We start from the raw sequence: 26,109 nt of genomic DNA, 5'->3' as shown, positions 1-26,109 counted from the left end.
TTTCTTTCAGAACCTCTTCACCTCCATCTCAACTCTATCTGGCTGTCCCATCATAATTGCAGGCGACTTTAATACCGTGTTAGACCCCACATTTGACAGATCTGATCACTCTAAAAGCAAACGAATCTGGCAATCCACAAAAACAATAAAACAGTTCATGAGCGATTCTGGCCTTGGCGATTGTTGGCGGCTTCAGCACCCAGACTCCAAATGCTACTCTTTTTTCTCTCCGGTCCACCACTCCTATTCCCGTATTGATTATTTTCTAACCAGCAACTCTATAATGAAAAATATCTCTGATTCAACTATTCATCCCATAGTCATTAGCGATCATGCCCCAGTTACAATTAAATGGAACATAACGAATCAACAGCGACCAATTAGCAAATGGCGTTTTAATACATCCCTCTTACAAGACCCAAATTTCATCAGTTTTGTTGGGAGAGAGTGGGCATTCTTTCTAGAAATGAACGGCTCCCCTGAATCATCTCCTTCCCTTCTGTGGGAAACAGGAAAAGCAGTACTCAAAGGAAGAATCATCTCATATTCAGTATACAAAAAAAAGAAGGAAAAAGAACAGGAAGTAGAACTCAACAATAAAATTAAACAGTTAGAAGAAACCAATGCAAGCAACCCAACTGAAGAAACACAGGCAAAACTTAGGAAACATAAATTCAAACTCAATGAAATACTCAATAAACACACTCAATTTATGATTCACCGTCTAAGGCAGGAAAACTTCCACCATAGCAATAAATCAGGTAAATACTTAGCAAATCAAATCCAACGTAACAAAGAAAAATCAACAATCCCGGTCATAAAGAACTCAGCAGGGAAGCTAACCAGCTCACCTGAAGAAATAAATCATGTTTTTTACCAGTTTTACAATAAACTATATTCTTCAGAAATAAACCCCAACCAGGAATTCATAGACTCTTTCCTAAACAGCATCGAATTACCACAAGTCAATGAGACCGAAATAAAAAACCTAGAATCACCTATAACTCAACAAGAACTGTTTGATGCCCTGAAACAGATGCCCGATAATAAAGCACCAGGTCCGGATGGCTTTCCTGCTGAGTTCTACAAACAATTTTGGACCATCTTAGCTTCACTTTTCATCAGAATGATTAATGAATCAAAACAGAAAGGACGTCTTCCAACTAGTTCCACCACAGCCTCAATTTCACTGCTCCTCAAGCCCAATAAGGACCCAACAATGCCATCCAGCTACCGACCAATTTCTCTCCTCAATGTGGACAATAAGATAATCGCAAAAATGCTAGCACACAGATTAGCAGAGGTCACCCCATCCATTATCCACCCAGACCAAACAGGCTTCATTAAAGGTAGAATTTCATCCACCAACACCCGCAGACTGTTAAATATAATGTATCACTCTACAAATTTTCAAGATAATACCATCATAGCAACTCTGGACGCAGAAAAAGCTTTTGATAGGGTGAACTGGAATTTCCTGTTTTCCACATTAGGGAGGTTTGGCTTCGGGGAGTCGTTCATTAACTGGATTAAACTTCTATATACCTCTCCTTCAGCCACAGTAATCACCAATGGACTAACATCACAAAGTTTCACTCTTCACCGGGGAACTAGACAGGGGTGCCCACTCTCCCCCTCACTATTTACAATCTTCATTGAACCCCTAGCAGCTGCCATCCGTCAGAACCCCCTCATCAAAGGTGTCCAGACTCCATATATGCATCACAAAATCAGCCTTTATGCTGACGACATTCTTCTCTTTCTTCAAGACCCCACAACATCAGTAGAAGAAACCATCAAACTCATTGACACATTCTCTAAAATTTCTGAATACTCAATCAATTGGAATAAATCTGCAGTTCTCCCATTACATCCCAACAGCTGGGATGTGACAGCCAACTCTTCACCTATCCCACTCTGCACTAACTATATCACTTACTTAGGGATAAAAGTCTCCCCCAGGCTGTCAGACTTATTTAGCCTAAATTATTCCCCTCTACTCACTTCAATAGATGATGACCTTCAACGCTGGAAGAACCTCCCATTATCCATCATGGGCAGAATCTCAGTAATCAAAATGACAATACTGCCCAAAATAAACTATCTATTCTCTATGATTCCAACCCAGCCCACCACCCTCTGGTTTAAGTCTCTCGATTCATTAATCACTAAATTCTACTGGAAAGATAAGACCCCAAGGACCAAACTCGCCACTCTCCAAAAACCAAAAGCAATGGGAGGACTAGAGGCCCCACACTTCCAGCACTATGCCCTGGCCAACCAGCTCCACTTCATCCACAAATGGCTACACCCCACCCCCTCAGACAACACCTGGTTAGACCTAGAACAAACAATCTGTAAAGAAATTAAAATATCAGATCTCCCTTTCTGCAGTCAGTCGGTCAAAAAACATCCATCCTTCAAAGCCCCAACAATTTCAGCTACTCTGACAGCCTGGTGGAGATTCTACCACATCACTGATTCACCTATAGCACCATCAATTCGCACCCCGATTTGGAATAACCCAGATTTCACCGTCAATAAAAAAACACTTAACTTTCACACATGGATGGGAAAGGGCATCACTCACCTTCAACACATTCTTCAAGACAATAATCTGGCCTCATTTTCCTGTTTGGTCCAGAAGCACGGCATCGAGAGTAAACACTTCTTACAATACCTGCAAATTAAATCATCTATCCTAGGAAAAATTAACATCCAGACAGCTAACCTTGACATTCCCCCACCAATCTCAGAGCTGCTTAATATTCCCTCTCCCAAAAAAATACTCTCCCAAATTTACAAAATTATATCTCGTTCAGAAAAAACAATTGGCCTGCCATATCACAAATGGGAATCAGACTTATCAATTACTCCCGGTGCCAACTTCTGGACCAAAATGTGCAAAAACATCTACCTCATGACAAAGAATAGTAATCTACAACTAATACAATACAAGGTTCTTCACAGATTCCACTTCACTGCACATAAATTGGCTAAAATGGGGTTTGGCTCGGATCTTTGCACTCACTGCACACAAAATAACCCAGATACATACATTCATGCGGTTTGGCATTGCACTCCAATCAACCACTTCTGGGTGAGTGTCACAAAATCTCTCTCTTCCATCTTTGGCTGTCACATCCCAGCATCCCCTTCCTTATGCATACTTGGTGATACATCCACAGTCAATTTAAGCAACCCCTGCAATAAAACACTGCTGGTAGCGCTGACTATCGCCAAGAAAACAATCCTCATGAACTGGAAATCTAAGAAAAAAGCTCACATCACTCATTGGAAAAACTTGTTAACAGACTATATATCATTAGAAAATCTATCAACTACAAACTTAATCAATACTCAGGATACAACCTCTCCTTGGTACCCCTTTATCACCTACTTACAGTCCTGACCCTCTTTGCCTGAGTTCCATCTCCACACGATCATAACACACTTCATCAACAGATACACATATCATCGAACACTAGGCAGGGGAGGGTAGCTGGAACTATTATTATTATTATTATTATTATTATTATTTGTATTATTAGTAATATAAATAGCACCCCCTTCTTTCCCTCCCCCTTTTATTTACATTCTCTGATAACTTTACTAATTTCACTCTTTCTCTCTGCCTCTCCCATCGTTATTCTGACGGGGCCCCATTGGATGGCTTGGGAGACTCGGTCCTGGCGGGTCGCTGTGTGGTTTTGGCATTGGTTGGGTCCTGTGGGTTATCTATTGGCCCTGGGCCCCCGGTGTGCACCCTCCTCATACGCTCATGCACATGCCTTGTCCTGGAAGCACACAGCACGCTTTACTCTCTTTTAATCGCACTACATGTTAGGTGACATACATAAACAAAAACTACAAAACAGGCTAGGGTAAGAGGGGAGTGCAGGTAGATGCCTCATCAGGTGTCTATCTGCATGCCTCACTTATTTTAATGCACACATTGAGGAGGCATACATCTTACACAGGGTAAGTGTGGTGTGCATGGGGAAATCCTGACAGATATTCACCATGCATGCCCACTTCTTTTAATGCTACACTCTAGATAGACCCCTCAACCTAGCCATTCACATACTGTACATATTTAGGTCAAGAGTGGCGTGTTGGGTGAAGGTCTGGGGGCGAGGTGTGGTTGGTCGTGGTAGTGGGGGATGTGTGCATATGCTGGGGGCCTGTGGCGATGGGTGGCACGCAGGTCCTCCCCTCTGTCAGCTCGTCACAGTATAACTGCAGGGGCTGGGTGGAACTGTGGCCATTAATGGGTGCCCAGGTTGGCAATCAGTCAGGCAATCAACCAGGCAATCAGTTATTCCTATTATTATACTTATCATTAATAGAGTAATTACAACTCCTCTCCTCTGAAACCCTCCCTCTCTATGTTCCAGCTTCTCTCCTCCTGGCCCAACAGCAAGCCAGCCTTATACATATGCGCACACACACACACACACATACATCCTCACATACTCACTACCCCTCACCCCCCATCCCCACCCCCATCCCAACACCACCTCATTCACACTCTTAGAGCTACCATCCGCACCCCCCCCCATCCCCCCTTCTTTTCATTCCGGTCATCAATTTCATCCCTGATAATCATATCTGTAATCATCCTGGACGCAAATCATCCTTAGCCTTTCTGTTATTAATGTTATGTTGTGTTATGTTATGTTTGTGGAAGCCAAGTCAATGTGATGTCTTGTTAAGTTACAGTATGTGTTTATGTAATGTACGTCTGTTTGTCGTATGTAGTGTTCATGTGCATGTCGTAGTGTTGCATTTTCTGTAATGTCAATGATGTTTGCAAATAAATTAAAAAAAAAAAAAATAAAAAAAAAAAACAGAAGTCATGTTTCCCAACAACGCTTAGAGTGCTTTACATTTGCACTTCAGCAAACCGAACGCTGAAGTGCAAATGTAAAGTAAGGTGACGTGTCACGGAGGCTGTTCAGCTGAGTCACACACTTAAGAGTCCAGCAGGATCGGAAATTAGCTAATGACCTGTCCTCAGGTCGTCTTTCTGACAGATAGTGGACACCCACTTAAGTCGCTTGAGTTCATCAGTAATAAGGGAATCTTTTGTATTTGCGTTGGAGTGCTTGTGTTCTGCCTAGAGTCCAGATAGAAAGAAAGAAAGATAGAAATAAAGATAGATACATAGATAGATGTATAGATACTTACTTTATGAATTCCTAACAAAAAGATAGTTACGGTCCTTGATCATGATTCTTGGCAACCATTCTGATAGAGGAAACATATGACTTGGCGGAAGAATGATTATCTATGAATAAATCGTCACAATTCTCCTTGCTTGTGCATTTATTCTATAAAATCGTGCCAGATATTATGTAGTAAATGTTTTTAGAAAAAAAGTAATGAGCCACACGAGTCTTTAGGTTACACTGATCTTAGAACAGCTAAGGGGGTTTTAGGCATGACACGCCTCTCGAGTCTGCTGCATGTTGTGCCTAACAACACCCCGTAGCTGACTTAACACCCCTCAGTGTAACCTATAGCCTTATTACTTAAAGGTCCAGTATGTAGGAAATAATGGAAAATAAACTGTAACCATTCCAAAAATGATCACCATATGTTGTCAGAGAGTAAGGAAACACGATGAATTGAAGTAATGGCTTATTTGACAACATTACTCTAACCCGTAAAACCCATGAAAAAAATGAGTTACGGGGCGGAATCTCTTGGAATTTTCGTTTATGTTTTGAACGATTAATTCTAGAATAGAATTAATAATGGGCTAGCGCGTCCTCCTATTTGTGTTGCCAAATTAGCAAAGGCCAACTGTCAACAGCTGTCAGTTGTACTCATGAACGCCTATGAGAGGCAGGCAAATTTCCAAAATTAAAACAATAAACAAATTAAGTGGACATCGGAGGAGCTTCCTGAGATGGTGACGTCTTTGTCAAACGAAGAATATCAAGTCTGGCGCAGAGCTGGCCATATTTCTCCACGAAAGGTAGCCTAGGCTAAACTTCATCTGCATCGCTAACTTCAGCTAAATATGTTACATTGGTTAGAGAGGTATTTTTTGTTTTCACTGTTTCCGTAATGTGTAGCTGGGTCATGGTTGGAGAAACGTTAAAGCAGCTGCAGGTCAACTAACGTTAGCTAAGTCTTCATTAGCCTACATCTGGCAACCCAGAAGAGGCTCGCGTCTGGTAGTCTTGAGAACGTTCACCAGTGTTTTGATTTTGGCCTACAGAACGTTCGGTAACAATCCTACAGATCGCACCTTTACCTCTGTGTATGAAATGTGCTATATAAATAAACTTGACTTGACTTGACTTTAATAGAACAACGTTGATTTTTGGAACTTCATTAGAAACAGAGCAGAGACTGTATAATACACTGTATAGCACTGAGTATTGTACAGTCAAATTTGAATATTAAGTGGCCAAAAGCTAGCCTTCTCTGTTAAAGATCAACAGATCAGTGATTTACGCCTATCTGCTCGCCAAAAAAGCTGGTATTGTGTTCCTGAATCCTTACATTCAGGCATTCAAATTAAACTTCATTAAAAAACATGTATTTTGTTTCTCCATGTCCTACCAATGTATGATGGTTGCAATGGGGAAACATCCCAAAACAATAGCACCCATATAATTCTTGCTATTTTGAGAAGTATTTATTTTCTTATGCAAGCATCATGCAACCATGCAAAAGCAATGAAACTAATTATATCTTACATTAGTAAAGCAGTCCTCTAATGTGCATGGCACAAAACATTTAAGTGAAAGTGCATGTATAACAATATAGGCATAATAATGATTGTGATAATGATAATGACGATTGGGAGGGAGTGGGGTTGGGTACGTGTAGATGAGCCCTATGACCCCAAAGTCTGCCATGACTGGGCCTCAGGTCAAAGAAGTTTGAGAAAGGCTGGTCTACATAACCTGCATAACCTGATGAATCAAAAATCTGCCACAAACACTTACATCACACAACATCACTCATAAACACACACACACACGGACAGAACCACCACTGTTCAGGTGACCATTTTGGGGCTAAATGTGCTTTTTCTCATTTGGTTGTTTTCTGTTTGTTTATAGAGCAGAATGAGCCACTGCTGTTCAAAGGGCCCATTTGGGTGAAATTATTATTATAATTTATGTTATTATTATTTATTATTATTTACTATAGGGTTCTAGAATAAATAAAACAGTGTGTTTGAAATAATGGAATTTGTGCTCTCTCATGAAGCTGGGTGGGACACGGGGAGGGTGGGTCTCTGTTGATCGGGGGGAGGGGGCGTGGTGCCACGAGTAGTTCAAGCAGACGTAGGACTTTCATGTACTTCGATCAGGGGGGAGGGGGCGTGACACTGTGTCAATGGCACGCCCCCTCCCCCCTGAGAAACAGTCTCACTCCTTGCAAACTTCAAAACTTGAGAGCCCTGTTGCCATAGCTGGTCAGGCAGAGGCAGGCTGCTTTGCCTGAATTCTTTGTTACATTGCTCCGGAACTGTTCATCGCAGCGAGATGAAACCTAATTGCGTGACAGAGCAGAAGTGGGGCTTTCCAACGAGACTAAACACTTGCCTGTGCGATCAAGTATGAAAATAAAAATAAATATCATGTAATTAAATAAAATTGATTAATATTTACAGTTCACCTGCGCACCCATTACTCTCGTTTGAATTACTCGCGAACCCGTGATCGCATAGATATGGCAAGCATATCAGAAGAAAGAGGAGACACAGGGCTATCTATTGGTACCAAGTGCACCGGTCTGGGTTATAAAACAGACGAAATGACATCAAAACTAGATGTACCGCATAGCGGTACAAAATATGACCGCCGCTCAGTCCTGTACATCTGTTCCGCGAAAATAAATCACACTTCAATTTGTCTCCATATTTTACTCCATCCCCCACTCTTGAAACTTTTGTGTATGCTTGTTTGGCATGCCTGAGTGTGTGTGTGCGGCTGCACAGAAAGTAGCCTACTGGTGCTGAAAAGGTGAATAGATTGTAGAATAGCCAAAGAAGATGTAGCATTGTTATAAAACCTTTAAAATCTCTAAACAATCACAAGTAGGGCAGTTCATCACAGTTCATCCATTGCAACTGGATTGATGAAAGGTCACTTACACCTGTAGGCTACATTGTATTTGGGAAAAGCAAAAGGTATCAGCATAATGTTATTTATTTATTTATTTATTTATTTTTAAACAAAAACATCTCTGTCAGTTCCATGCCGTTTTCAACAGCTATCAAAAACAAAGGTCATTTTTGGATGGATGGATTTTTTGTGAATGTTTCTTCTTCTACATAAGATTTTAGTCATCTTTAGTTCATGTAATACTTTATTGTCAATGCACAAATTAAGTAACAGTAGTCTGAAACGTTATTGTTAATGCACAAATTAAGTAACAGTAGCCTAGTCTGAAACGAAATGCTGTTTTACATCTAACCAGTGGTGCAAATAACTGACATGTCCAAATGGGCCTTGATGAAATGCGTCGCTAGACTGTTCATACACATTTTATCGGGCCAAAGTTGAAGAGCTTTTGTCCGTTATTGTTAGTGCAAATATAGGCTGATTCATGTTCCCTTGCATTGTTTAACTGAGGTCCATGGCTAGTCTGGCTTTCATCAGACCAAGCTCAATCTTTTAAGAAATCAAAAAATAAATAGCGGGCAGATCAGGCTGGGTTCACCCAGCCTAGTCCATAGGCACCCGATATTGTTTAATTTTCCGATTGAGATATACACGCTCTGGCTATTCTAAATGCAAAAATGCATCAGGGAGTTATGACAAAACGGTAACTAACAAACTAGATCCTAATAGAAAGCTGTTAGCTTCCCTAAGCTACAGGTAGGATTATAAGGTAGGCCTATTTACAACATAAATTGTCAATAGGCTATGCTGGCGACACAAATAAAATCTCCTTTGAAAACCAATGGCTTACGCCTTACAGTATCAAGCGGACTTAAACTGCCATATCGTGGCGCAAAGTTGTAATAACATTCACGCAGCTCCATGAGTCAAGGAAAGCGCGAATGAAGTAGCCACTTCTAAATGGGACCCACTACACAGTAGCTTAAGGTGTTTTGCTAAAGCAGCCATAATGAAATGAAGGTGTCATTGTTTGGATACTTCACACACACGTGCTTTTTAATTTCACAGACTACAACTACCAAGCTGTAATCAAAGCACATCGATTCCCTTCTCACACCCTGCACGCACTTAAAACAAAGTAAACAGGCGTCTCAGTCTCACGCATGTATAGGCAAAACTGTATCAGACCGGTGTAACGTTGGTAAATCTTCAATTGCACAGAATGATTTTGTAGCACGTGCAATAAATGACAGTCGAAAGATACAAACAGTGCTGCTATACATTTGCTTGGTATAACCGCATTTATAGTTTTCTACAAATGCAATAAATCAAATGCCTCCATCACTCAACCAACGCTAACGGTAACATTACCTAGGTCCTCATTGATATTACAAGATTAACGTACCTGCAGTAAAAACCAAGCATGTCCGATAAACATCCTCAGATTTATTTCGGCTTCAAGAAGAAATGGGAATTACACTTCATGTGAACATCGTCCTATCCTTATTTGATGTTGCGGTAAATGCGGTAAATTACAGTCCTTGTATGAAGCGTCCATTGTTTTTTCCAACCCACTTTTAACTTCCAACAAAATTACGTCTCACTGCAACGATGCGCCATCTAGTGGACAAACGACTACTTCTCGCCAATACTGAAAATGCAGCCATGATGATGATGATGAATATTTATTTTGGCTTTCTTTTAATCCTACTGAATTTGTAATTATGTATCGGCCGTTCTAATACCGATAGTATGTGGGTGCCTGTGTGTGTGCATGTGTATATGTGTGCACCGCCATTTACAGGCCAATGAGTGTACAGTCACTAAATGTACACATAACCTAATTTTTTTAGACCCCCCCCATGGATGAAATTCTACGAAACTTGGCATACCCCCGGATAATGCCAGGTCAATCATACACATAAAATTTGGTGCAGTTCTGAACATCTTAACTGAAGATACTGTAGGGGCGATTAAAGCAGAATAATATTGCATTTTCATTTTTTACCGGGGGGTGGGGGTGCAAATCACAAATGAGTGATTATGAGCCAGGTTGATGTGGGCCCTTGAGACAACATACCATAAAAGATTCTTCATCCTCAGTGCCACGGTTCAGGTAGTTATTTAGGAAAAACTGTTTTTTTTTTGCAGTTCAGGGGGCCCAGCACGGGGGGGGGGGGTTGGTGGTGGTCCCCGGGGACGAAATGAAATTTTTCCGTAAAAGTCTAGTGGGGCTACATACCCACCAAATTTCATGTACCCCGGTGGTTCGGTGTCCCGGGTATCAATGACCAAAAATTCAGGGAGTAGATGACGGGAAAAATTCTTGAATTGTGTGCATGTGTGCGTGTACAAATTTATGTTTATGTGTGTGGGTGTGTGTGTATGTGCGTGCTTGTGTGTTTGCCTGCGTATGTGTGTTTGTGCATGTGCATGCATGCGTACATATGTCTACTGTGTGAGTATGTGTCATACGTATGATTACTGTAAATGTATGTGTGTGCGTGTGTATCTGTTTATGCACATGTGTGCACATGGAATGGGTTAACATGACCCCTGGAGGCAAACATACGGAAAAAATTGGTCATCCTAGGCCCTACAGTTCTCAAGATATTCACAGAGAACTGTGTCTGCCCTACCCTCCTTTCGGGGGGTCCAGTCCAGCGGGGAGGGGGGGGGGGCTACAGATCAAAACGAAGAATGACGGTTCCATGCTATCCATGTGGGGGTACATGCCCACCATGTTTTGTGTACCCCGGTCTTTCAGTGTCCCGGGAATCCTTGTTGGTGTACGTCACTAAATGTACACATAAATTATTTTATTGTAAGGCCCCCCATGAACGAAAGTACACAAAACTTGGCATGCATTCGGAGGGTGTCATAATGATCCTACACTTTTAATTTCGTGCAGTTTTGACCTTGTCAGCCAGAGATATTGTGATGAAAACACCTAATTTTTTGCTTTTTAATTTTTAACTAGGTGGCGCTATACATGAAATAAGTGTTAATGGGATGGGTTGACATGCCCCCTTAAGACCAACATACATAAAAAAGGTGGACCTCCTAGGCCCTACGGTTCTCGAGATATTCACAGAAAACTGTCTCCGGCCACCTACAGGCCAGTTGGTGTATAGTAACATAAATTAATTTATTGTGTGGCCCCCCATGAACGGAATTCCACAAAACTTGGCGTGCATACAGAGGGTGTCATAATGATCCTACACTTCCAATTTCGTGCAGTTTTGACTATGTTAGGTCACAGATACCTTCAATTACAACACCTCATTTTTACTTTTTTGTGTTTAACTAGGTGGCGCTATACATGAAATCAGTGGTTATGGAATGGGTTGACATGGCCCCTTGAGATCAACATACAAAAAAAAAATGGTCCTCCTAAACCCTACGGTTTTCGAGATATTCACAGAAAACTGTGTCTGCCCTACCCTCCTTTCGGGGGGTCCAGTCCAGCGGGGGGGCTACAGATCAAAACGAAAAACGATGGTTCCATGCTATCCATGTGGGGTTACATGCCCACCAAGTTTCGTGTACCCCGGTCTTTCAGTGTCCCGGGAATCATTGACGGAAATTTGGGCATGCGAAAAAGAAAAAAAAAAAAAAAGAAAAAAAAAAAAAAATCTGACTAAACCTATATGACCGCCACTTCGCTGCGCGGCGGTCATAATAATAACTTCATATAGCTCGACTTACCCCACGTTTTTGTGCGTTGTGGTGGCAAAGCATGTTCATAATCCAACGCTATCATGTGTTTCTCTATGGCAAAGCATGTTCATAATCCGGTTTTGAGATCCTAGCGAATTCCTGCATGGCATCCAATTCGAGACATTGCATCCCAATTTATTCGACAAAGAAACACCTTTTTGCCTTCACTTTGTTCATAACAATGCAGTAAAAAGTTGTTTTAGGATCATCATGAGTGTACACACAGAACATGCAAACTCAGGTTCAGTCAGGTCAGATCAGTTCGTGTCACAGATGTGAGCGCAGAAAGGGCATTTTTCATTACTGTGTCAATGGCACTTACAATGACCAGGATAACTGCTTATAACTAAAGGTAGTGAGAATGGCCAAAAATAGAGTAGCCATAGGGCTAAATAAAAAAAATGGCATTTATTTCCATAAGGCACACACCACATATTTTTCACATTTGCTCAGCCCCAGAGAATCCCTCCACCATGGCAATGATATTGCCAGATTCAGAACAGTCTGCCCTATGCACACATGTTCCAGCTTGCAGTGGTGAGATACATGTCAAAATATAAGAATTTTTATAATACACTATTTGTATTTTTATTATTTAAAAATCAAAATGAAATCAATGCAAGTATTAATACATGAAATAGTGGCAGCTCTGGGTAGCCTAGACTCTGTTAAAAAACAATATATAGCATGTGTGTATGGCACTTACATTGACCAGGTAGTGAAAAAGCCCTTAAAACAGTCTAGGGTTCTAAGGGTTAATTTCTTAATTCAGAGCCATGTTACTTACAGCCAAGTACTTGGAGTGGATATCAGAAATATAAATAGTTTGGCCATCAGTAGATCAAATATATACATACAATATTTGTAGTATTTATTATTGTTCTTTGAGTTAACATCATTTGAATAAAACTGATTAAGTAAGGTGGATTATCATAATATTTTTTATTGGCATTGACCTATTTATGGAAAATATGTTGGAGTGGCCAACAAACTGACCTGTGTATCAGTGTTGGCTTTGCACAATTTATTGCCATTATTAAAATAGGCTATCCTAATCTTCAAAACTTTTTGAGTAGTTTTCAAATAGTAGTTTTGATTCCCAAGTGCCACCCCAATAAAAAGTCTGGACCCAGCTGGCCCCCCTATAAAATAATCCTGGCTACGCCCCTGCTCTGATGTGATAAACCATTGAACATGTGGATATTAGTATGAAATGAATTACCTCCCTTGACGTCCAGTCTCACTTTGATGTGTTTGGCCACACTGTTAATTCTACAGAGGTACATTCCAGAATCTTCAGGAGTGAGGTGTTGGATGCGGACACTTAGTACTCCGTTAGCAGTGTTATCAAACGGAGTGTACCGGATGTTTCTTTCAGTGGACAGTCCTTCAAATGGGCATGTCTTTGTTCCTGGGTCTGCCTTGCAGAAGTACTTCTGTTTGACTTTAAATTCACCTTCAAATTTACACTTAATGAGGATACTTCCTCCTCGAAAGGCTTTAAGTTGGAGATCTCCCTTCACTAGGCCCTCTGTAAAAAATAAAGTATTTTTAAAAATCCAATTTCCAATATCCGCTCTGCTTGTTCGGAATATAAACTGTTTCTCAGAAAATAAATAATTAGAATTTGATAGGTAAATGTAGTTGGTCATTAGTACATAAAAAATTCAACAACAGGAAATAGATTCACAGAAAACTAAAGGGGAAGATAGACAATCACAACACAGACTGTGCCCCAAGTGTTATCTCAGTAATTGCGCAGACTGTTGTCTCGGTCCTACCTGAAACCAGGACGAAGACCAAAGTCAGGAGAGTAATCTTCATTTTTATCGAGGTAAAAACTCGCTCAGACACCACGCGCAAACAACTCTCTGCTGTGATGCCACTCAGTGAAATCTGGGCCGCTCTACAGTCATGTAACAGGAAGTGCTCAAAAGTGCGCAGAGCAGGGTAAATAACGTTCTTCCTCTGAAAAACATCAGCACATCTAAAAAAGGTCTGACCTTTTCCTCTAACACCTAGAGGGAAAAAATCCACATACACACACGCACACACAAAAATATTCATATACATTTTGTTTATTGCTGCATTCTAGGCCTGCGGCTTTCTTGTTTCAAACATGTCTGTGCTGTACCAGGTCAAGAACCTTGGATTGTCTAATGCCTTTAAGTAAGGGATAATGTATAGAACGCCGGTCATTACTGGGAAAATAAGTCCCAACAGGGCGAACCGGATCCTGACGCGCAGCAGAGGGGTCTTGTTCCGCCCTGAAGGGACTTATTTTCACAGTAATGACCGGCGTTCTATACATTATCCCGCTTATTATACGGCTACTTGCCAAAACGAAATAATAAACTGCCCACGATATGACTTTAGCACTCTGAAGAGCCGTGTAATAATGTAATAATAATAATTAAACTATCACGAGCTTGAAGACGCAGAGTAAAATACATTTTTCTTCCTTATTTATTTAGCCTAAAATAAATATGTTTTTTTTGTTTTGTTAAAACTTCTTTCAACTAACGCACACATTATTAAAAAGTGAAGAATTTAAAGCTTTTCCCTGAATTGAGACACACGTTCCAACCCAGACACTTCTCCCTGTTTATCCTCCTCTTCCTCAGCACTGATGCTTCATGGTGGTGTATTCACAGAGTAATGTGTGTGTGTTTGTGTGTGTGTGTGTGTGTGTGTGTGTGTGTGTGTGTGTGTGTGTGAGTGTGTGTCTCCCCTCCGTCCTCAGCGCTGATGCTTCACGGTGGCGTATTCACAGAGTAATGTTATGGTTATGGTTTTGGTTATGGTTATAGGATTTGGCAGACGCTTTTGTCCGAAGCAACATACAAATAACAACAATAACAATAGTTTAATTTAACAGTAAACAGTTTAAAACGTTGGTAAGACTACATTAAGGAGACTAGCAATAATAAACAACAATGTCAATTTAATCAATAGCCTAATGAAAAGAAACAAATACTAATTCTACTATACAAACCATAACCCATAAGAAACACTTAATCAAGTAAGTATGTTGAACAGATGCTATATGCCATTAGACTCCTCTTGAAAGGCCCAAAACTATGAGTGGACACCACCAACCCACCAACATGGACCACTGAGGAAGAGTCTTAAATTTGACCTAGCGTTTATGACTGGTTAACACAACATACATTCATCAGAAGACCGCAGTGGGCGGTTGGGGATATACATCTTGATCGCTGAATTAAGACAGCAGGAAGCAGATCCAGTCAGTGTCCTATAGGCCAAAGTGAGAAAGTGAATTCTGACCACTATAGGCAGCCAGTGGAGAGTAACTTGTGAGAGAAGTTACATGTGTCCTCTTTGGATAATTGCAGACCAGGTGTGCTGCAGCATTCTGAATCAACTGTAACAATATTACTACACAAGCAGGTAGGCTAACAGCTAACAGTGAGTTACAATAGTCCATCTTGGAGGTACCCATGGCCTGTACAAGAACAAGTGGAGGTATTCATCACTCTGTGCATACCTAGCTCATTCTTAAGAGTTATCAGTAGTGGTAGAGTTACATGTGTGAGCGCACTACATGTTTGTGTGCGTGTGCGTGTGTGTGTGTGTGTGTGTGTGAGAGAGAGAGAGAGAGAGAGAGAGAGAGAGAGAGAGAGAGAGACTCATTCCAACCCAGACACTCTGTGTCTCCCTCTTTCCTCAGCACTGATGCTTTACAGTGGCATATTCACAGAGTAATGTTTGTGTGTGTGTGTGTGTGTGTGTGTGTGTGTGTGTGTGTGTGTGTTTGTGTGTGTGTGTGTGTGTGTGTGTGTGTGTGTGTGTGTGTGTGTGTGTGTGTGTGTGTGTCTCCCCTCCTTCCTCAGCACTAATGCTTGACGGTGGCGTATTCACAGCTGCTGTCCTCCGCCTGCTGAGCATCACCCGTGCTGTCGCGGCTCCGCTGCTCAGGATTCCTGTGGAAGTGGACGGTGGCGTAGCTGGGGCCGTCGGAGAGGTCAGTAGGGTCCGAGGGGTCAATGATGTCAGCGGGGTGACCTTCTTCCCGGGTATTTGAGACTGGGGATCTGCGCTCTGTTAGCGGACGAGGAGGAGGCCGGTCTGGGTCATTAATCTCACGATCAGCACAGGTCTGGTGATGGGGACAAATGAAATATACACTACAATGAATAGATGGGTCATCATTGAGTTTGGGGTACATGGATTAAGTCTACTCAAGTCAAACTTTTTCGATGGAAATCTCCTGGCCCATAGAGTTTACAGTAATTTAAAATGTGTAAAACATTTATTAAAACTAATCTGAATATCTCTGCAATGATGTGTAATTGTGATTCATGTGTATGTGTCATAAGTATACATAAATCACTGACATGCAAATAGTGGTTGTGGTCAAACATTAGCTCAGTATAAGAAGCTGAGTTATGACCACACATTCTTGGTATTGAAACGGTCATAGATTTGTTACTGACCTGTTCCTTGTCTCTGGGCGTCCTTGTGATAAGATCACCTGATGGGGGGGTGGGATCTATGGAGCAAGAATGACACATGTGATACCAGTGCCTATAAGTATCATACAATGGTTTACATGAAACCCCTGGCTTTAGAGAGATAGATAGTTTAGCTTTAAGTATATGTTTTGGCCTTCATGGCTTTATTAAGGAATCGAGTGGGAGGGAGAGATGGGGCAAAGTCCTTCCACTCGGCGGCCATATTGCAACGCATGTTGGGATGCATCTATTTCAGGCAGAACTACGCATGTGCAAGGCTTCATGACAACAACCTTGCTCCAGCTGCACGATCACAACACAAACTGTATTTCTACAAAGTAATGTTCATTAGTGAATTAATCAAGTATACTGTATACGCAAGTATATATCCTATATAGCCCCCCCCCCCCCCCCCCCCCCCCCCCCCCCCCACACACACACAGACACACGCACATACACCTGTTGTATACAGATCAAAACTATTGAAGGTAAGCTTTGTTGACTACATCTCCATGGTAACTTATGCGCTATTGCTTTTGTCAGTTCAGGTTAAATTGCTATGCACAAAATGACCAGTGGGTGGCCAAAAAAATTTTGAATGAGAGAGAGAGAGAGAAAGAAAGAAAGAGAAAGAGACAGAGACTTACTAGATGTTCTGTTGTGTCTGCGCCTGAGGTACATGAAGACAATGATGAACATCAGCACAGCAAGAGTCAGACAAACCCCTATGATTAAAGGTGAAACTAAAACACACACACATACACACACACACAAACACATACACACACACACAATTATAATTAATTTCATTTATAATTATTTTGCAGATATTTTCTTGATTTGATGTTTCTGAGATGTTATTCAAGTGGACGTCAGTTGCATATATAGTGTGTGTGTGTGTGTGTGTGTGTGTGTGTGTGTGTGTGAGAGAGTGTGTGTGTATGTGTGTGTGTGTGTGTGTGTGTGTGTGTGTGAGAGTGTGTGTGTGTATGTGTGTGTGTTGTGACGACCCTGTCCCCCTTTAGGCCTTTTCCTGTCAGTGCACGGGCAGGCTGGGGGGCCTGGTTGGGCTAACACCATTATTTATTGCACCTGTGGTTATACTGTAGTGGGGCTAGGGTGGGGCTATAAGGCGTTATTTATTGCACCTGTGGTTATACTGTAGTGGGGCTACAGTATATAAGGCGTTATTTATTGCACCTGTGGTTATACTGTAGTGGGACTAGGTTATACTAGGTAGTGGGGCTATATAAGGGGTTATTTATTGCACCTGTGGTTATACTGTAGTGGGACTAGGGTGGGACTATAAGGCGTTATTTATTGCACCTGTGGTTATACTGTAGTGGGACTAGGTTATACTAGGTAGTGGGACTAGGTTATACTAGGTAGTGGGACTAGGTTATACTAGGTAGTGGGCCTAGGTTATACTGTAGTGGGGCTAGGTTATACTAGGTAGTGGGACTAGGTTATACTAGGTAGTGGGGCTATATAAGGGGTTATTTATTGCACCTGTGGTTATACTGTAGTGGGACTAGGTTATACTGTAGTGGGGCTAGGTTATACTAGGTAGTGGGACTAGGGTGGGGCTATAAGGCGTTATTTATTGCACCTGTGGTTATACTGTAGTGGGGCTAGGTTATACTAGGTAGTGGGACTAGGTTATACTAGGTAGTGGGGCTAGGTTATACTAGGTAGTGGGGCTAGGTTATACTGTAGTGGGGCTAGGTTATACTGTAGTGGGACTAGGTTATACTAGGTAGTGGGACTAGGTTATACTAGGTAGTGGGGCTAGGTTATACTGTAGTGGGACTAGGTTATACTAGGTAGTGGGTCTATAGGTTATACTGTAGTGGGGCTAGGTTATACTAGGTAGTGGGACTAGGTTATACTGTAGTGGGGCTAGGTTATACTAGGTAGTGGGGCTAGGTTATACATTACATTACATTACATTACATTTGGCTGACGCTTTTTTAACCAAAGCGACTAACAACATGGTAAACAGTAAGTTTTAGAACAATTCTCACAATTTTAGGACAGTTTAAAAAAAACACATTAGAGTACAGTAAGAATAAGTGTGTCGGTGAGTGCTGTATTTTAACAGTTACTTGTCAGTTTAACGGCTGGCGAGTGCTAGGATCAGTAAGACTTGTTGTAAGTGTTGCTATGAGAGTAGATGTTCTCTAAAGAGCTGGGTCTTCAGGAGTTTTTTGAAAGTGGAAAAGGATGTCCCTGCCCTTGTAGGAACTAAGGTATACTAGGTAGTGGGACTAGGTTATACTAGGTAGTGGGGCTAGGGTATACTAGGTAGTGGGGCTAGGTTATACTAGGTAGTGGGGCTAGGTTATACTAGGTAGTGGGGCTAGGTTATACTAGGTAGTGGGGCTAGGTTATACTGTAGTGGGACTAGGTTATACTAGGTAGTGGGACTAGGTTATACTAGGTAGTGGGACTAGGTTATACTAGGTAGTGGGGCTAGGTTATACTGTAGTGGGACTAGGTTATACTAGGTAGTGGGGCTAGGTTATACTATGTAGTGGGGCTAGGTTATACTGTAGTGGGACTAGATTACACTAGGTAGTGGGACTAGGTTATACTAGGTAGTGGGACTAGGGTATACTAGGTAGTGGGGCTAGGTTATACTGTAGTGGGGCTAGGGTATACTGTAGTGGGGCTAGGGTATACTAGGTAGTGGGGCTAGGTTATACTAGGTAGTGGGGCTATATAAGGGGTTCCCATTCTTTCACTTTTTCTTCCTTTCTACCTTCCTCACTCATTCTGATTCTCTCACACTTGTACTTTGCTCTCTCCCCTCATTTGTATATCTATCTATTTCTATCTCTACCTCTCTTTCTCTTTCTTTGTCTGTAGACTTTATCTAGCTTCTCACATACTGACCATCTTTGCATCCGTACACGCATACACGCACGCCATCACTCCCATTCATTTCCCCCTAGACGTTTTGCTATTTGATAACCTTTTGCTTTACTTTAATAAATTAATATTTGGTATGAACCTTGTTTTCCGTGTCCCTCTAAGTTTCGGTCTGGGAACGAGCTGGCAATAACAGTGAGTGTGTACTAACTTTTTACTCTGTGTTGGGATTTGGAGTTTCACACACTCTTCTGTAAATTTTCTGGCGGTGTTAGTCTCAACCTCAACACCTGGCGGCGCTATCTTCGACCTTAACACTTGGTGGCTACCTTCAAGCTCAACACCTGGTGGTGATCCTCATAGGATCAGGCCAACACTGTGCAGGAATTGTCTGTGTGTTTCAGTGTAACAACTGTTTGGGAGGTGAACCTCACTGTGTGTGCACTGTGTGCTGGGTGTGTTTCACTAATTCACGGATTGGGATAAATGCAGAGACGAAATTTCCCTCTAGGATCAAAAGAGTATATATACTTATACTGATCCTCATAGCATGATGCATCAGGCCAACACTGTGCAGGAATTGTGTGTGTGTGTGTGTGTGAGTGTGTGTGTGTGTGTGTGGTGTGTGTGTGTTTCAGTGTAACAACTGTTTGGGAGTGAGTGGTAGTGAGTGAGAAGAAGATTATCTTACCTGCTGGTGGCAGCGATGGAGGCTGAGTCGGCCTCTCTGGGTCTGTAAATCATGACAATGTGAAAAGATTAAGAAATGACAGAGTAATATGTGCTAAAAATATATAAAATGAATGGACTTGGGCAGAGAGCGACTCCCCTTTGCTGTGCGCCGGGGAGTTCTTTGCCTCTCGCCCTCATCCATTAATTCTGTATAACAGGACACCTTGGCGGCCATTATCCCTTACTTCATCGTTTCCCAACCTTGGGGTTGGGACCCCATGTGGCGTCGCCTGAAATTCAAATGGGTCTCCTGAGATAATTGACCTGTCGCTAAACTCCGCCCCCCATTGTTACCGTGTGAAAACTCGGACAAACAAACCAGACTTGATTAGAAATACATTGTGGACAATGGCAGCTGACAGTATATGAAAGCAGGCTTTGAGGACGATTTGGTCGATAAAGGATTTACTTTCCTCCAGAAGCTGTCAAAAGGGACTTAACTAGATGTACCGCAGAGCGGTACAAAATATGACCGCCGCCCAGTCCAGCAAATTTTTTCCACAAAAAGAAATCACGCTGAAAGGCCTATATGATTCTAACTGTCTCACTAAATTACATTATCCACACTCAATTCTCACTGGTATCTGCTAGACAACAAGTACCAAAACATGATTAGTTCATAGATTTCACATGTAAAATTCATTTTATACAACCCCACCTCCATCTTGCCTGTTTATAATTCTGAGAAATTCTTGATTGTTTGTGTTATGTTTATGTTATGTGTGTGTGTGTGTGTGTGTGTGTGTGTGTGTGTGCGTGTGCGTGTGTGCGTGCTTGTGTCTGTGACATTACTGTGAATGTATGTGTGTGTGTGTGTGTATCTGTTTGTGCACATGTGTGCACATGAAATGGGTTAACATGACCCCTGGAGGCAAACATACGGAAAAAATGGTCATCCTAGGCCCTACAGTTCTCAAGATATTCACAGAGAACTGTGTCTGCCCTACCCTCCTTTCGGGGGGTCCAGTCCAGCGGGGGGGCTACAGATCAAAACGAAAAATGACGGTTCCATGCTATCCATGTGGGGGTACATGCCCACCAAGTTTCGTGTACCCCGGTCTTTCAGTGTCCCGGGAATCCTTGTTGGTGTACGTCACTAAATGTACACATAAATTATTTTATTGTAAGGCCCCCCATGAACGAAAGTACACAAAACTTGGCATGCATTCGGAGGGTGTCATAATGATCCTACACTTTTAATTTCGTGCAGTTTTGACCTTGTCAGCCAGAGATATTGTGATGAAAACACCACATTTTTTGCTTTTTCATTTTTAACTAGGTGGCGCTATACATGAAATAAGTGGTAATGGGATGGGTTGACATGCCCCCTTAAGACCAACATACATAAAAAAGGTGGACCTCCTAGGCCCTACGGTTCTCGAGATATTCACAGAAAACTGTCTCCGGCCACCTACAGGCCAGTTGGTGTAAAAAAAAAAATGGTCCTCCCAAACCCTACGGTTTTTGAGATATTCACAGAAAACTGTGTCTGCCCTACCCTCCTTTCGGGGGGTCCAGTCCAGCGGGGGGGCTACAGATCAAAACGACAAACGATGGTTCCATGCTATCCATGTGGGGTTACATGCCCACCAAGTTTCGTGTACCCCGGTCTTTCAGTGTCCCGGGAATCATTGACGGAAATTTGGGCATGCGAAAAAGAAAAAAAAAAATAAAGAAAAAAAAAGAAAAAAAACTGACTAAACCTATATGACCGCCGCTTCGCTGCGCGGCGTCATAATAATAAAATATAACAAAGTTAAGTAACTGATCCTTCATTATAATTTAGCTAAGTAAAGATAAACTTAGACAGGCCACATGATATGTTTAACTGACAGAATTATGCTTGATCAATGTTCGAAACAAAGTAACAAAACAACCAGGCGCGCAAGAACATTTAGGGGAAATTAAAAAATCTCCAACATTTTGTGAAATCAAAATAGGGTCACCTGCCAAAAAAGGTTGGGAACCCCTGCCTTACTTATTAGCTAGAAACAATCCCACATGTCTACATTCAATGCTATGAAGCCACCTCGAAAGTTTGTTTAGATCCAGTGACACTGCCGTCATGGAAACAGAACGTCACACTTTGGTACTCTATTGACATTCTAAAGAGTGCATCACAATAAGAAATTCAACCTAGCAGTGGTATAAGCATTGTAGTGAGTGCAAACACGTGTTCGTCGATGTCTTTAAACACACAACTAAGTACATTTGGCACTGTTCCTCCCCAGCCAAGATGTCGTTTACTTGTGGTTAAGGAAGGAGGGAGGACACAACTGCTTTTCACACTTCTGCTTTTTCAAAACAGCTAACCCACTTCTTGTTTCTAAACAGCTAATTGTGGACTGATTAAAAAAGAAAAGTAGTTTGTAAACCTAGGTAAACAGTGTTGTTGAGTGCTGTCCTACTTTAATTCATTGCAAATAAAAGATTCAGATTGGTAATGCAAAGGACTATGAGCAGGGAGGATACAAATAAAACTGAGATAACATTTTTTAAAAAGTTAATTTTGAATACAGTTTAAAGGGACACCAGGCAAGCCTGATGCTTTTTCTCTACGAAACTCCCCCTCGCTTGGTCTGAAGCTCTTTTCCTTTTCTATGCGTCTTCTGTCAAGGGTTTTCGTTGCTTCTTCGCCGGCTCTGACATTATACACACGTTTGCAATAATCGCTAGCGTTTCTTTAGCCTGCCTGCTTCGGTCGGCGGGTAGGATACACTGAACTTGCAAGCGGGATATTCTTCCTACAGGCTGTAGGGGCGGGCGAGAGAGTCTTCATTCGCCCTGTAACGAGTCATTTAACCATATACCGACTTACGAAGATAAGTAATTAACACGAAACCGTTGCCTGGTGTCCCTTTAAAGAAAATAAACGACCAAAGATGTAAAATGTGAAATGCTCTGACCTTGCACTTTTAGTGTGACCTCTGTGAGGAGAGTCACGCTGTCAGTGTTGCCCCCGGTCCTGACTCCACACCAGTACACCCCAGAATCCCTGCTGCTGGACACGTTACTTATGCGCACGGTGAAGATGCTCTGGGCCTTATCGTCAGCAACAGAGAACCTCCTGCTGGAGGCTGAGATCAGGTTGCCACAGGTGAATACATTCCTCTGCCTGCAGAAAAACTTCCTGTTGTCCTTTGACTCACTCGGATACTTGCAGGGGATGTCAGCATGTCCTCCAACATGACTGTTGACTGTGAGGGTCTGGGTGCAGCAATCATCTGCCAATCATTCACAATGACTTCAGATATTTCATTTCAACTTGTAAATGTAAAATGTCTAAGATGTACAACTAAGATATGCAACAAGCACTGATAAATCATCATCATCAGTTTTATAAAGCAACATTAACATCCATACTGGCTGGGCTGGCCTACTCATCAGGATTCTGCACTGTCAGAATTAATCACCTGGTCTAATGTTAATCGTCACCTCAGTGTACTTGTTCTCATCATTGTCCAGCACACAGCGGTAATCCCCAGTGTCCGTAAGGGCCAGTTGTTTGATGAAGACCACATACAGCCGCTCAGCTCTTTCATGGAACTCTTTATATCTGCTGTCCTTGGCCTGACTTTCGAATGGACACCTGTTGTCCCTGCTCTTGCAGAAAAACTTGTTCTTGTCTTTATACTTCTCGTCAAATTTACACTTAATGAGGAGGGCACCACCTACAAATCCTTTAACTTGTATGTCACACACGCTCTCCGACACTGCAAGAGAAGACAGTTGAGATTCAGTCATCAGAAGGAATGAAAGAGCCCACAACATTGTTTATAAATAGACTTTCATCCATCACTGTGATCCCTGTGTTCTGCTCTAGAAAGCAGCTTTTGATATACACTATTACACTATAGAATGTGTAGTATAAGTAAGTATAGTATAAGTATATATACTCTTTTGATCCCGTGAGGGAAATTTGGTGTCTGCATTTATCCCAATCTGTGAATTAGTGAAACACTCAGCACACAGAGAACACACACTAATACCAGCGCAGTGAGCTGCCTGCAACAACAGCGGTGCTCGGGGAGCAGTGAGAGGTTATGTGCCTTGCTCAAGGGCACTCCATGCCTACTGGTCGGGGTTCGAACCGGCAACCCTCCGGTTACAAGTCCGAAGCGCTAACCAGTAGGCCACGGCTGCCCCAACAAAACAAAACATAAACCAGTCCAATCTTTTCATACAAGTTATATTCTGTTACACTGTCCCGTTATACACCTTGATTACTGTATGGTAATATCAGTGAAACTTCTGTTGGATTATTGTTATTTGATTTGTCTTAATGAAAACAAAACAACTGCAACTGATATTACCTGAAATACACATGAAAGTAATAAAAAACATCCAGACCCTGTGCATAAGGAAGCTGGTTTCAACATCAGCAGTTTTAATCTGACGGGCAAATGTGTCACCACAGCAGTCTTTCATATGACCAGTCCCATTTCACGCCATTCTCATTTTGATGTTTGATGTGTAGCTATTCTACATGGTAAATTCATGTAAATAGTGCCGATTTATGTTATTATGTTTAACTTTATTTACATAGTCAACAAATACACAAGTGAACATGGTTAAACGATAACAACACAACTGAAAGAAGGAACTCTCAAAACAAGAATTGACCGATCAAAATTGTGAATCTAATCCGGGTGCCATTACAGAAACATTGTTTTTACCTACGATAAGGAGAATGAAGGACATGACGGCGGCTCTCATCTCGCCTGGTTTCGTTTGGAATGTGATACGCTCCGGTAGTCAGAGACAGCTCATCGCTGTGGACGCAGAGAGGCTATGGCTCCCACCTGAGAGTGCCTCTTTGTTCTTGAGTGTGTGGAAACTCTGAAGGGTTTGTTTCTCGTTTCTGCTGCCATTACAAAATCCTGCTACTTCCTCTTTTGACAGGCTTTCAAACAAAGACAATGGGTGTAGGCTTAAGGATACAAGGAAGTTTATTGTCACATGCATATAGTTACTGGAAGTAAGAAATGCAGTGAAATTATGTAAGAGGGAGAGAATGATTGTGTTTAGTGTGTGTGTGGGGTGTGTGCGTGTGTGTGTTTGTGTGTGTATGTGTGTAGGCATACATATGGCTGGGCTATTCATAGTATACAGTAAGTATATATACTCTTTTGATCCCGTGAGGGAAATTTGGTCTCTGCATTTATCCCAATTCGTGAATTAGTGATACACACTCAGCACACAGTGATGGGAAGCACACACTAATCCTGGCGCAGTGAGCTACCTGCTACAACAGCGGCACTCGTGGAGCATTGAGGGGTTAGGTGCCTTGCTCAAGGGCACTTCAGCCGTGGCCTACTGGTCGGGGTTTGAACCAGCAGCTCTCCTAGTAGGCCACGACTGCCCCCATTTCATATTCATGACTTGAGTATGTGAGTTCATATCTCTTTTTCTTTCCCTCTATCTAGGGACGGGTCATGGCTTGTGCCAAGTGTGCACGTGCACAGGGGCCCTCAGCCAATGGGGGCCCTCGGATTTAAAAAAAAAAATGCCATGAATTTAGGCTAGTGCTTAATGCCCGGTGCTTCTGTCTGTTAATTTGCGGCACAACTGAATGATGTTATGGAACCGCGGACCGAAAGAAAAATAAACTAAATGTTTTCCTGATCAATAAATACTTCTTAATTCATAAAATATAGAGGCATAACATTAGGTGGAAGTGGTTGGCTATGAGTGCTCATTCAATGTGTATGCGTGTTTGCGAAAGTGAAACTGACCCACTCGTGGGTAGGTGAATGAAGTGGATTCCTGCAATGTTCATGAAAACAGCATAGCGATTGGATAGCCAAATAAATCGCGACTTGTTGTAGGCCTAACAGTATCTTATATCGTAGCAAATAGCCTATGGCGATGCCGATGACAGATAGGCCTACACTTATTTCACTCGTCTCGCTGAGTGAGCGCATAATGTGGGCTGTTGCGCAAAGAAATTAATTAGGGAGATGATCTGCATCTCCATTTACCAAACGCTATAGTTTTGCTAACATTTCCACTGTTAACGTGAAATATGTCTCCATGCAAGGTAGTGTCAAGCAGCAGTGAAGTGAAAACCTTATCATGCAGGTAGCCAATGTTCACGTCACCTGAGTCATACAAAGTTTGTATGCCCCTTCCAAACTGCGTTAAAAGGGTATATTTAACAGCCAGAATTTTGAAATTTTCCAGGGGGAGACACCCCCGAATCCCCCGTAATATGATCA

General features: G+C 42.0%; 2 protein-coding genes across 3 annotated transcripts in view; both read right to left on the bottom strand.

The window, feature by feature from the left end:
- Positions 1–13,681, bottom strand: part of LOC121719526 (CMRF35-like molecule 8) — a 30,008-nt gene extending 16,327 nt beyond the window's left edge. Inside the window, exons 1-3 of the mRNA XM_042105248.1 lie at positions 13,595–13,681; positions 13,278–13,344; positions 13,036–13,214 (exon numbers count right to left, since the gene is read on the bottom strand). Coding sequence (XP_041961182.1) covers positions 13,036–13,214; positions 13,278–13,344; positions 13,595–13,637 — 289 coding nt within the window. The 5' untranslated portion in view covers positions 13,638–13,681. The remainder of the gene's footprint in view (positions 1–13,035; positions 13,215–13,277; positions 13,345–13,594) is intronic.
- Positions 13,682–14,718: 1,037 nt separating this feature from the next.
- LOC121719521 (polymeric immunoglobulin receptor-like) lies at positions 14,719–24,767 on the bottom strand. 2 transcript variants are annotated; one of them, XM_042105241.1, is made up of 7 exons: positions 24,568–24,767; positions 23,305–23,604; positions 22,798–23,115; positions 19,851–19,892; positions 16,936–17,031; positions 16,271–16,326; positions 14,719–15,933 (listed from the first exon to the last, which is right to left on the bottom strand). In XM_042105241.1, the coding sequence occupies exons 1-7, from the start codon at positions 24,605–24,607 to the stop codon at positions 15,670–15,672; spliced, it is 1,116 nt and encodes a 371-aa protein (XP_041961175.1). In that variant the 5' UTR covers positions 24,608–24,767; the 3' UTR covers positions 14,719–15,669. The 2 variants fall into 2 exon arrangements, with proteins under 2 accessions (XP_041961175.1, XP_041961176.1); XM_042105242.1 differs by having other exon boundaries at positions 15,754–15,933; positions 16,936–16,958.
- Positions 24,768–26,109: the final 1,342 nt, after the last annotated feature.

The sequence above is a fragment of the Alosa sapidissima genome, chromosome 9, assembly GCF_018492685.1.
Source record: "Alosa sapidissima isolate fAloSap1 chromosome 9, fAloSap1.pri, whole genome shotgun sequence".
Taxonomy (NCBI): Eukaryota; Metazoa; Chordata; class Actinopteri; order Clupeiformes; family Clupeidae; genus Alosa; species Alosa sapidissima.
Note: the sequence above shows the minus strand (reverse complement) of the source record. Positions and strands in the feature narration are given on the sequence as shown.